Source organism: Lycorma delicatula, chromosome 6 (genome assembly GCF_047948215.1).
Source record: "Lycorma delicatula isolate Av1 chromosome 6, ASM4794821v1, whole genome shotgun sequence".
Lineage (NCBI taxonomy): Eukaryota > Metazoa > Arthropoda > Insecta > Hemiptera > Fulgoridae > Lycorma > Lycorma delicatula.
In genome coordinates this window covers 76,060,408-76,074,165 of record NC_134460.1, presented here as the reverse complement: position 1 = coordinate 76,074,165, position 13,758 = coordinate 76,060,408, and the positions used below count along the sequence as shown (strand labels likewise).

Genomic DNA, 13,758 nt, shown 5'->3' with positions numbered 1-13,758 from the left:
AATTCACCTTGTGATATAAGATGTGGCTTATTGGAAGATAAATCAAAATCATTGTTGTCTTCTTCAGTATTGCCTGATTCTTCATTGCTGCTTTCGAAACATACATTCACAGGTATGCAATGAAGGATATTTTACAGCATGTTTAGATATTTAAAAAATTCCAGACACATTTGTAAAAGAAAAGTAACAATCGGTTATATGATCCTTTGGTTCACACCAAACCATAGCTACACCAAATGGGAAAGCCTTCTGTGTACCTTTCATCCATCTTCTTAAATATACAAAACAATTAGTGCACATTATATGAGGAGCCAATGTCTTTTCGTGATCATCAATTTTACAGTGAAAGTACAAATGATATGCATTTTTAATTAAGGTGTAATGTTTTTTCTATTTGATTTTATGGTAAACTCACCACATACATAACAAAAGGCATCCACATCAATTATACAATTTTGAGGCATTATAACACTGCCCTGTTAACAAACTTAAAATAGCAATAAAACTGAACAAAATTAATTCATTCCTAAATCCAGGACTTAATACAAACATTACATCTGTGTTTTCAGCTATATGTTTTGACCTGCACAGAATGATTAATCTTTTCCATGAAGGCTTACTCTTCAGTATTGGATATGATATCATAATATGTGCTATGATAACATTTAAGTTTAAGTTTATATTTAAAGTAACAACCAACCTACGAATTTAGACCTCCTGTGCCAGTCTTACTAGAGTAAGTGAGGAGTGAAGTAGTTTCCCCACTTCTTTCTTCAACGAGGCAAATATACAAATATGCTTCATATCATCATGCCAAGCTTACAAAGTCATAGGTGATATTCACCAAACAAGTGACACATTCTTTTTGTTCACCTCAGGGACTGGCTGTATATGTGAACCTTATTATTCTCAAAGAAAGCAATTTTAACTAGTGCTTCAATTGTAACAAATGTCACAAACATAAGATGGCAGGAATTGACAGTGTAAAGCAAGGGACTAATGTACCCCTTTCTGTAGTGAAACAATAAATCATAATCATTGCTTCAACTCAGCTACAGATATAGAATTATTATGTTAAATAAGATATTACAATTTATTCTAAAAGAAATTAAACTAATAATTATTAAAGCATATACTATCATAACTTATACATAACATTAAAATTAAACCTATTTAGTAAACCATTTTAATTCACAAATTTTATTTCTAATGTATTAAAAAATTTTATAGCACTAAATATTAACTCAACAAAATTATTATAAGGATAATATTAAAAAAAATCAAAATACCAATAAAAACTGACCAATTAGTTGTCTAGTGCGTATTCTGAGACCAGCACAAGGCTGAGCACATTGTGACCAAGAACTCCATTCGGTTAATTGGCATGGCAAATGACAATCTACGTGACATCGTTGGACAGTCATTGGTACTGGATTTCCTGTCCTTAGGCACAATCTCAGTTCTTCATGTGTATCCATATTTTTTTTACTACACCATAAATCTTTAACAGATAAATTAAGATAAAAATTAGCATTCAAAATACACAAACTATTTCTATCACAAATAAATAAAATGTTAATTAATTACCATAACTTACATTATTAAATCTAAAGCTAACTAAACTTTTTGTTATTTATGTATTGCAGTTGTAATAGTTGAAAGTGACTTGACATTAATTGCTGAAAATAGCATAACTATTCTCATGATATTACGCCCATTGAAATGTAGGTAATATTCAATCCTACATATATGATACCTTCACTTTGTACACTACAGGGCTATAAAGTGAATATAATTACTCTCAGAAAAAGAAACCTGATTAGTTGCTTTTGAACCTCATGTGCTTTGACATTGGTCTTAATATAATACATACTGGGTGGGAATGATAATGTAAAGCAACAAATTATCATAAGGAGGCAAATTTTCTCTAACACTACCAGGAAAACAGTTCATAATGTAAAACAAAAAGTGTAGTATTGTAGATAGCTGCTTTAGTGTATCCATTTATAATATTTTGCTACAGAATTATAAACAATACACCACTAAATAGCTCTTCATGTTACTGATCATATATTCTAATTAGTCACAGAAAAAGTTACACAAATAACAAATGTTGATAGAGAAATGATGCTACCAACCACCAAGGAAAAGATGTGACCTATCTGTGTTAATGAAAATAAAGAAGAATTTATATAAATTGAGTATGCAGGGTATTTAAACAACAATTTCCTTTTTTTAAATAAATCTGTAATCAAACACTGTAATAAAAAAATAAAATAATTTGTTTATTGTTATTATTTTATTAAATATATTAAAATAAGAACTAGAAATATAAAAAAAAAAATATTAAGCAATTCTAAAAGCTACATTTACAAAAGTTAAAATTATTGTGTATTAATGTAAATACTTACCTCTAGTTCTGAGACCGTGACCGCATCTAGTTTTAGAAGCAAGCTGACACTGTGACCAAGTACCAGTCTTAAAAACATAATGAGGACAAGATGTCACTGCAGGTACATAACAATCTCTTGTTTCATGAAGTGGTTCACAATTCTGACCAGCTACAATTACACGATACCTAGACTGCTTCACTGGACCTATTCTTGTGCCATCTGAAAATTTGATCATATTATAATTAGAAACTATGTTGTTTAATATATAATTAGCTCTATAAAAATAAACAATGGATTTAAGCAAAGTAAATATTAGAATATCATTATTACTTTAAAGGAATTTTACTTTATAAAAGAATTCATGTAAAAAGAAAGTACCAGAAAAAAATTCATTGATTAGTATAATCCTATGCATAGTAATAAGTGTGTGTGTGTGTGTGTGTGTGTGTGTGTGTGTGTGTGTGTGTGTATATATATATATATATATATATATATATATATATATTAGAAAAATATTATCATTACTCAAATACATACTTGGAAGACATGTATTTTCAGGACATGGTGACCACTCAGACCAAGGAGAGACTTCACATTCTGCAGGACAATCACGAGTACATGTTCTTGATTCGATTGGCTTTGGAAGTAATGCACAACTACAAAAAAAAAAGAATTGTACACAATATACTAACATCTACATTAAGTAAATGTATATAAAATTACATTCATATACGTAGTTTGTTATTAATATGTAAAATAAGTATATTAAAAATTTAATATTCAAATAGATGTGACTGAGGCCCAAGTATCCACTGCATAGAAATTATGGTCTAGCATTCAGGATTATAATTTATAGAGGTTGTGAGGAATCTGTTTATTGAATATGCAGTGTATTCATATGGTGTACTTAAAAGTGTTTCCTTTTGCCTGTTTAACAGTTATTTAAGTATTTAATGGTAATAATTTTTTTTTCAAACTACAGAACAAAATTGCAGAATATTCTCTCCTCAGTACTCAGCCTCTTCTCTTTTGTATTACAAATATTTCATAATTTGTCTTACTTGTAGTTATTCTTTTCTTAAAGTTGGAAAATCATCTACTCCAAAGTATAGTTTGAAGACTCAAACTACAACAATCAGCCTCAGATGACAAGGTAAAATACATGGATATGAATTACTTAATTAATAGATTTTATAATAATAATTTCTATAAAACTAATGATGAAGATAAAAAATATTCAAGGTCTTATCTAAATAGAAGAACATGATGCAGAACAAAAATATTTTTATTAGCAGCCAGAAAAGGATACTGAAAAATAAAAGAAAGGTACATTATTTACTTTTTTTTAATAAATTTAATTAACTAAATAATCTAAGTAAATGACATTTAATTAATGCAGAATAAAAATATTACAAATAATAAGTTTCTGTTGGAAGGTATAGCATATCAATAAATCATAAATGATTCAAATGAAAAAAAAGTGCCTTGATGAAATTATTTAATGACTAGCCGGCTCATCTAGCAAGAACCTGGACACTCAGGGCTCAGGTCAGCCCAGATGAATCCCAGAGGCAACTCAGGGGCTCCTTGGGACCTCCCAGAACCAAGAGGTCTCAGTCAGTGGCTTAAAATCTTCCTGAGGATAACACGAATGTATCCTGCAAATCTGAAAGTAATTGGTCAGTTGGTTTTCGCATAATGTGATAACAAACAAACTAACAAACTTTATATATATACATTTCCGAACTGTGATCTGTTAGATTGAGAGTGTACCTGATGCATGCAAAAGTTAGCTTTCCATCTACTAACAAATACCCCATTTGAATTTTGAAAATCATATGATTGTTTGCAGATATATTAGAAAAGCACCCCATTCCACCTTCCAAAACAGCGTCCCATTCAGTTGAAACCCAGCTCACACAGTGATAGAGACTCACAGTTCACAGTTCATTAATTCAATTCATTAAAGTTTGTGCTTCAGCTGGCAAATCTCTACTACTACAAACATATATATATATATATATATATATATATATATATACTTTTTTTTCGAGATGAAATATATCTAAAAACCTTTTCAGTTATGCCAAGAAGCATGGGTAAAAATTTGGTTATGATTGATAGAGTAGTTTCTTGTTTATCTTGAACAAACAAAAACCTATTTCCTCTTTATATAATAGTGTAGATATATTTTTCAATAATATAAAAAAAGATAAGATGCTTCAATAAAGCGATTCCACTAAAATTTACAACATTTACACAAACAGTGAAAAATTAATACAAACACAGTTAAACCTTTTCAACTTTAACCTCTTTCAAACAAGTTCAACAAGCAGCTTAGTAATGCTATTTTTTCTATTCTGAAGCATTTAATAACAAACATATGTTTGTTATTAAAACTCAGTCTATTTATTGTTTAATCCTCTAGTTCAATACTTTATTAAACACTTTATTTATTATCTGTCGCAAATACTGAGTTCTGTAACTTTCTTTTAAAATTTCTCTACATGAGAAATTTATTTAAACAAATGTTAAAAGAAGCCCATTAAAAATATTCTATGGAGAGGTAAAGGAATGAAATAGTTGGAGAAATCATAATTTACAGCCATTGATGCTCAAGGAGATGATGGTGTTAGCATCATGTCTAACTGGATTTAACTTCTCTTATAAGTTAATTTAAGATATCCATTACACCTAATTTAGCTGAGAAGTCTGGCTATGAATTGTAACTGATCTGAGATAAATTTGAATCAGCATCCTTTTTGTAGAAAAACTATTATAATTCTATCTTTATGATATAAATGATTACATGCTGGACTTCACTTAAATTGCCCACCCGCCTGGTAGAAAGTGGGCCTCTTGATCCCAAACTGATAAGTGAAATTTCCAAGAACTACAAGATGAAAAGTTCAACTCTCATCACAGAAATAGATATTTAAATATTTTTTTTAATATCATCTAGGATTATTTTTTAAATATTTTTTTGTTGCTTTAATTTTCTACTTGGCAATATCAAATCACTTATACACAGAGATCTGTCTATAAGCAACTAATTTCTGGCCAAAAAAAACTAAATTAGTGAAAACAGTTATTTTTAAAATAAGGGCTCCTGAAGAACTACTCAGATTTAGAAAATGCCTCAACAAAAGGCATATTTAGAGAAATTACTACTTACTGACACGACAATTATCAGAAAATGTTTTTATTTTATTGATGAATTTAGATTCAATCTGAGCAGCTACATTAATCTACAGAATAATTAAATTTGGAATAGCTAAAATATCACCATTTCATGTGTCAATTTTCCAATAAAAACCTTTAGACAAATTATTTTTAACAAGATTATTAGAAAGATAAATGTAACTCGGTTTATTGCTCTATTTAAAGCCTGAAGATAGCTACCCTTAGCTGTAACAAGCTGGTGCCTCAACATACATAAAATCCCAAACTATCAGTTTTTTATATAGCTTAATTACAAAAAAATATAGTTTTTCAGGTCTCCTGATTTCACAATCAAGCCTGATTTTTTTTTGAGGCTTAAAAAAACACTATGTATAACAATTATCCTTATACAGAGAAGAACTATAAATTACTTATAGAAAAAGAATGCAAAAATTAGAAGATCTACGTTACAAAAGATATTTGTGGTGCAATATTCACAAATTTGAATAAGTCAAAGGTTGCCTATAAATATGTGGTTGAAATTTTCAATAATTATTACAAAATTCTATTTTCAGATTAATGTTTTTAAAATCATTAAATATATTTATTTTTTTTCCTTTTTCAATTGGATATATTTACATAGTTCTTACAAGGTGTTCTTCAAAAGTAAGGGCCGATAAGACAAATAGCGACTGGCAATTAATTGGTTCGTGCATGCACAGTAACTATAAGTGGTCTGTTGGACATGTAACAACCAAATTGTTACCAGTTCATTGTTGTTTGCCTTCGGGAGTCAGTGTGTTAAAATCAGTGCAGTAATAACAAATCCCACCAGTTGTGATGTTCGATCAGTGATTAAATTTCTAAGCGCACAAGGACAGAATGCTGCTGAAATTCACCGTCAATTGTGTGAAACATATGGAGCGCACAAGGACAGAATGCTGCTGAAATTCACCGTCAATTGTGTGAAACATATGGGCCTACTCAATGAGGCAATGGTGTCATGAGTTTAGAAAGACTGTTCAAATCTTCATGACTGATCATAAAAATGGCTGCAATCCCAGATGGCAGAATTTCATGCAGTAGATTTGAAGAAGCTTGTTTCACGAACAAAGGTGTTTGAAATGACATAGTGATTATGTAGGAAAATAAAGTAAATATGTAAGTACTTGAAAGTATTATTTTTCATTTTTTCAACTATTCTTATTTTGTTACTGATCGGCCATTCTTGAAACAAGCCTCGTAAAAAAAAAATCAATCACAAGGACAAAAATATGTTATGTAAGAATTCTATCATCCTCATAAAATTTATCATTTGTTAAGAAAACAGACTTTAAAACATTTGCATTTGAGAAATGCAAATTTTTGAAGGAATTTGAAATATATAATGATTACTTATCAAACAATAATTTAACGGTTATTTCTATTAATAATTATAAAAAAGTGCAACAAAATTTAATAATAATTATTATGATTTAAAATAGTATCTTAACTCTTTTATGAACAGATAAAAAGGAGTACTTCCCAATATATGTTTTATGACTCAAATCATTGCATCAATAAAAAAATATTATTAAACTCAACCACAGTGACATATTGATCTATGAATAAACCAGTCTATTCCACATATTTGCCATAAGTTTAAAGAGACTTGTATTTCTTATCCATATATATTTCCATATATACTCATAATAAAGAGATTAGGTAGATTACAACCATTAGGTTTAAGGTATGTAGTTGACTGCCTTACACAGAATCAAAGATGATGTATTTATTTCAATGATTTTTCAATTGGTACTTACTCAGAGTTGCTGACTTGATACTGGTTATCTTGAACGCACCATACATCTCTTGTCTGAATACCTTCAGTTGAATCACATGTTGCATTACATGGCTGCCAAGGTAATGTTCGCCAGCTATAACCATGACATCCATGAGTATTACAACCATCCATTTGCATCATTTCATCAGGGTTTGGACATGAATGACCACCTACAATTAGAAAGGAAATAATATTATAGTAAAAACAAAATTGCAGAAAACATAATAAACTTAAAAAGGTAGAAATTTGTTGATTGTGTACATCCAGTTCATATCATAATGAACTGCTTGTGTCTTCAAAATTACTTACAATAAAGTTTCTCAAAAATCAACTGTTAAAGTGTGTATAATTAATAATATTGAATTTACTGAGTGAGTAAATTGCATGAGGTTTTCTCATAGCCATTTGACTGATTGAACAAATAGCGTATTCATGACCTTTCTGAAATTTTACCATATTTCTATTTGCAAATGGAGAAAGGAGTAATTTAATTTATAGAAAATAACCACTAAAATATTTTCTAAGAAAAAATATATAAAGATGTATATTACCACTTCCAGGAGGAGCAATAATAGTTCTATTACGTTGTCGAAAGGCCATTTTTATTCTACTTGAACATGGATGTGAACATGGGCTCCATGCAGACCATCCAGAGACAACACAGTCATATGGGCAAGGTAAAAGACATGGTTCTTCAGTTGGAGGCTTCATTTGTGTGCACAACCAATTAGCTACAACTTCCTAAAAAAAAAAAAAAAATAATAATAAAATTAAAAAAATATATATTTTTTAATTTTAGTGAAACAAGAGACTTTTAATAATTTTATTCATTGAAACTATAACTTAAGTGAAATTATAAATCAAAATTTCTATATGACTTCTTAACCTTAAAATTTAACAATAAATTATTTTACAGAATTTAATTATGTTTAAAAAATAAAAAAAACTTATTTTGATTGCATCAGGGTCATAAAAAAAAATTTTACATCTAATTCCCTGAATTTATAGTTACAACAAATTTAAATAAATATTTAAAAAATGTAATATGTTATTTCAAAATCATATATACCAATTAAGATAGTCATAGAAAATCTCATGGTGTGATCAAATGGGTGAGTATTTGATCTATATTGATCATCTGCTTTATGAATATTTACATTTACATGATTTACAAATGAGCTTGAATCTTATCTGTGAAGATATATTACAGATTTTTTATAACTTATAAACTTACCTGATAGTGGTTTAAAATCAAAACCTTTTAGATATTAACATTTATGGAAAAAATAATGATATTAATTATGATAAACATGGTTTAATACAAAAGATGCTTTAATATGGAAGCAGTTAAGTAAACTTTTTTTTTCAATAAATATATGATAAATGTAATCAGATGGACAAATAGTTTGAATGTAGTATTATATCATTTTGGTGTGAATTAGGTATAGGTCTCTGTATGACATTAGATGAATAAAAAATATTATTACATGTTCATAAAAAAGTAACAGAACTGACAATATATGAAAATTTTATATTCTCACAAAAGTTATATATATATAAGTTGTACTTTATATAATAGTACTGAAAATAATGTGATTTGTTTTTTTGGGGTTTTCCAGTAAAGAACAGAATAAAGTAAAATCTATCTGTACAAATTGTAAAAATCTTTCTCTTTCCAATAATACCCATCACATCACATGTTAACAGTACTCAAATAATTGCACAAGTCTTTAAGGTAAAACTATCTAACTTACTGCATATGTTTATTGTTGAGAAATAAACAAATAGTATTCTTTTGTTGACATATAAGGAAAATATCTGAATTTGAGTTGTCACAATTTTATAAAAAATGATGGAAAAAAATATACTATATTAAATCATCTTCATCTTCACATTGTTTTACTGCAAATTCATTTGAACTTCAAGAACATTACTGTTTATGTTTTTATGAAAATGAAAAAAAAAACAACATTATTTTTACTTTTTCTTAGAATGCTTGATTTCCAAGTTCCATAATTAGAATGAAACAATTAATAAAAGAAGCAGTTACCATAACATGTTCGGTGATGTTTTACTTTCACCCTCAATAAATTTTACATCATTTCATTCATTATTTTGGTAACATGTTAAGCTTTTTAAAAAGGAATATACTTAAAAAAAGTATTCTCTTGAAAATCTCTTGTGCCTGTTGAAGAATACAAAATATTGTGTTTAATGTTTAAGTAAATTACAAGGGGCAAAGCAAAAAAATATTTTCAATTACTTTCTATAAAATTATAACAGCATTCTTTGATGTTTTTAATCATTAACTAAATTATAGCATAGACTAACCTTCCAGTTTTTAATTAAAATTCATTAAACAAAACATTCTTAAAACATTTACCAACTGTATAAGAAGCAATTTTACATATTTTTTTTCATTTCTATGAAATATATATTAAATTAAAAATCTGTCCAGATATAATCTATGTAGTTTGGAATTCGTTGTAAATTAAATTTTATTTATTTTAATATTTATTATTTTATTGAATTTTTGTTTAATTATTTTATTTTAATAATGATTAGTTCTCTTTGGGTAGATGTATACTATAAACTTGCCATGATTCTGTGTTCATCTTAGAATAAATTTAATGAGATGGTTATTAATAGGAGCTAAATTCAAATTTTAGGTTTCTGATTTTTTGTTCAACTGCTTTTCAAAATATATATGTGAATAAATTTTATATACTGATGAAAAAAATTAGTATTTATTTATTTTTCAACTTGACATAAACCACACAATTAATTAAAAACCAAAACTAAACATTTTTTATTTGAACTTTTACATTATCATCCATGCCATTTGTGTTGTGCCATTTTAAAAAAAAAATGACACTACACAAATTATGAGAGAAGAAATTACCAGAAACCTGACACTAATATATGTAGTCAACATATATATATATATATATATTATATATATATATATAATATATATATATATATATAAAAAACATAACATATATATATATATACATATATAACATATATATATATAAAAAAGTACCATTATTCACAATTATATCACTGATTAAAGTTCAAAACAATAGTACGCCATACATACACACATTTCTATAAAACATTTTGTAATTTTTAAAAATATTGCCTATGATATAACTCACAAAAACTTATAATGTGAAATATAATATTATAATTACATTTTATTTATCATAATTACCCCTTGGTGAGTTGTGCAGGTCACTGAACGTGTTCTTGTACCAGTTCCACATTTAGAATTTCCAACATCTAAAATACAGCTTCCCCATGGTTCCACTGTCCACTTATAACACTGTGGTTGTGGACAAGGTTGTACTTCTGTTAAACTTGGACATTCCACACCTAACGCGCTTGGTGGTGTTATAACAGTGCGAGATCTTTTTCTATGACCTTTAAAAAAATACATTCAGATTTTTAAAAAAATGTTCATTGTTACTTCTTAAAATAATTACTTTTTAAAGAATTCTATGGTTTCATAAACATAGAATGTTTAAAAATGTAAATTCACACAAATACAAATTTTGAAGGAATTTTAAATGTATCATTTCAATGTGATCATTAAATAAACAATATAAAAATTATTCCTATTACTAATTATAAAAACTCTAATAAAACTTAATAATAATTATTATGATTTAAAATAGCATGTTAACCCTCTTATAAAAAGGTAAAAACACCTGTTAAAACAAGGAGTATTTCCCAATTATGTTTTATAACTCAAATCATTGTGTCAATAAAAAAAAATTATTTGGTTCAACCACAATGGAATATTGATATATGTATAAACCAATCTACTCTACATATCTGACATAAGTATAAAGAAACTTGTGTTTCTTATCCATGTATATTTCCTGTCTTTTCATCTGACAGTTACAAATAATAAACGCTTTATAAAATAAACGGTTGTTTCAAATACCTAAGAATAAAAAAATAAATATATATTTTTAAATTTCAAAAAGCTGATAAATAGCATTGTGAACTAATTCAGAGGTCTAGACAGTAGTGAAAATGAAATTAGTATACACCAGTGAAAACTAAACAACAATTTTATTAATATTTCATGAGAGATATAATTCATTTGCTGTACTTTTAATAAACTCAGTAAAAAAATTCCTTTCGGTACGCCAATAGGTAGATTTCACCAGTGCTAAGTAGGGGATAAAAAAGATTTTCACTTTAAGAAAAACTTCAAATTTACTCAATATGACAATGGTTGTATGTGAAAAAAGTTTCACATGTTTAGCGTACAACAAGCCCCATCTTACAATTCCAGAAAAATTTTGGTAATCCCTTGCCGTAAGGATTGGTCATATCGAAAATTGTTTCAGACAAAAGTTTTAGGCAATGTTTACAGGACTAACATCCACTTTAAACCGACTCAGTACTGTGCCTATTAAGGGAGGTATGATTTTTTTGTCTCCAAAATCCAATTTTTTCCACTCCCTGGGACAGTGGTTGGTGATATCAAAAAACTTTACTCAGATAAGTTTTAGGCCCTTATCTAAAGAATAGTAGGAACTTTAAACGAATTCGATATTTTACTTAATAAGAAAGTTATATTTCCACTCCCATGGTCCAATTTTGCCCATTAACGAACTGAGATTTTGGGTCATTGTATTATATGTATCAATTTGAAAGTGATTGGCGCAAAATTACAGCAGTTATTGTGTCCACAAGAAAGTATATATATACATGTATGTATATACAAACTTTTGAACTGTCGGTGGTTTTGATGTCTGGGTATGTGAAATGCGAACATATGTCGAAATTTTCCGGAAGTCAAATCATGGTACCCATTACAATAGGAAGCTTTCTTATGAAATCTACCTAAAAGGAACAGGAAAATTTTAATTAGTTGATAATGTGTTATTTTACATATTAAACTTTTTTAAAAATTATTAATTGAGTTTTGATTAATTACACTTGATTATTTTTATTCTATAATGTATTTATTAAATCTTATATATATATATTTATTATATATATTATATTTTTATATATATATATATATATATATATATATTATTAGTTTGTTTATCCCGTATATGTTCCTATACCATTCAACCAATTGCGATGAAACTTTAGTGAGTTGTGCACATGCCCATGAAGGTTTCTGAATTAGTTTGGACCCACTAGGTTTCTGAATTAATTAGCGCTGGGGGTTGAGATATTTAGAAAATTGTATTTATGGTCCGATTTGGCTTATATTCAGAATATATATTAGTTACATGAAAAGGGATATTTTTGCAAAAAATGGACTCGCTGTGTGGCGCTGGGGTCAAGATATTATAAAAAATTGTATTTAAGGACTGATTTGGCTGACATTCTGAATATGTGTTTCTTACATGGAAAGAAATACCTCTGTAAAAAATAGACTCGTTAGGTAGCACTGGGATTGAGATATTTGGAAAAGTTGAATTTATGGTCCGATTTGGCTCATATTTAGAATATATATTAGTTACATGAAAAGAAAGGTCTTTGCAAAAATTACACCAGGTGGCGCTGATGTCGAGATATTTACGAAACAAAAACAGTCTTTCTTCTTCTATATATATAAAAGGCAATGGTTTGTATATGTGTCCACTATAGACTAAAAAACTACTGGATTGATTTACAGGCAGGAAAAAGGGAAGTAAGTAAAAAGGGGAAAAGGGAAATAGAGAAAAGAGAAGAAGGGAAAAAGGGTAATAGGGAAAAAGGGAAGAATAGAAATAGGGAAAAAGAGATAAAGTGAAAGATTAAATTTTTAAGCATTGCTAGAATTTTTGGTCTGCTAGAATTGTATAAATATAGAATAAATTTATCAATTAAATATTACATTAATATAAATATATTAAATATGTAATTAAATAAAATATTAATTCTAAGTATCATATACAATATGATAACACAATATAAAAAAATAATTTATATTAAATAACAGAAAAATATTTCTCATATCATTAATCTTATAAAAAAAGAATAATACATGCTTTTTCTTTACCTTCTGCGTAGGTTACATCTTCATTCATTGGGCACTGAAGAGGTAAACAAGGACCCCACTCACCCCATGGACCAACCTCACAGTCTCTGGGACAGGCTACTTCACATCTACAAAAAAATGTAAGCAGATTTAATACAAGTAATAGATATTCTATTGCTTTCATCTTTTTTTATTTATTTTGAGTTATCATATTTTATTAATATCCATTAATTATGTCTTCTTAAGAACAGCATGTTTAGAGATTACAATAAAATTATGTAATCATAGGTCTTATAAAATAATTAAATGACTTACATTAAAACTTACTCATAGTTAGTGACGAACAAGCTTTTTTGTAATTTGCAAATGTTGGTAGCAAATGT

The 13,758-nt window shown here is 27.8% G+C and overlaps 1 protein-coding gene across 1 annotated transcript in view; it reads right to left on the bottom strand.

Moving 5' to 3' along the window:
• Positions 1-13,758, bottom strand: part of LOC142326682 (thrombospondin type-1 domain-containing protein 7A-like) — a 534,047-nt gene that overhangs the window by 31,191 nt on the left and 489,098 nt on the right. Inside the window, exons 12-18 of the mRNA XM_075369298.1 lie at positions 13,397-13,503; positions 10,595-10,803; positions 7,929-8,118; positions 7,358-7,547; positions 2,931-3,049; positions 2,412-2,612; positions 1,304-1,501 (exon numbers count right to left, since the gene is read on the bottom strand). Of these exons, the coding sequence (XP_075225413.1) occupies positions 1,304-1,501; positions 2,412-2,612; positions 2,931-3,049; positions 7,358-7,547; positions 7,929-8,118; positions 10,595-10,803; positions 13,397-13,503 (1,214 nt within the window). The remainder of the gene's footprint in view (positions 1-1,303; positions 1,502-2,411; positions 2,613-2,930; positions 3,050-7,357; positions 7,548-7,928; positions 8,119-10,594; positions 10,804-13,396; positions 13,504-13,758) is intronic.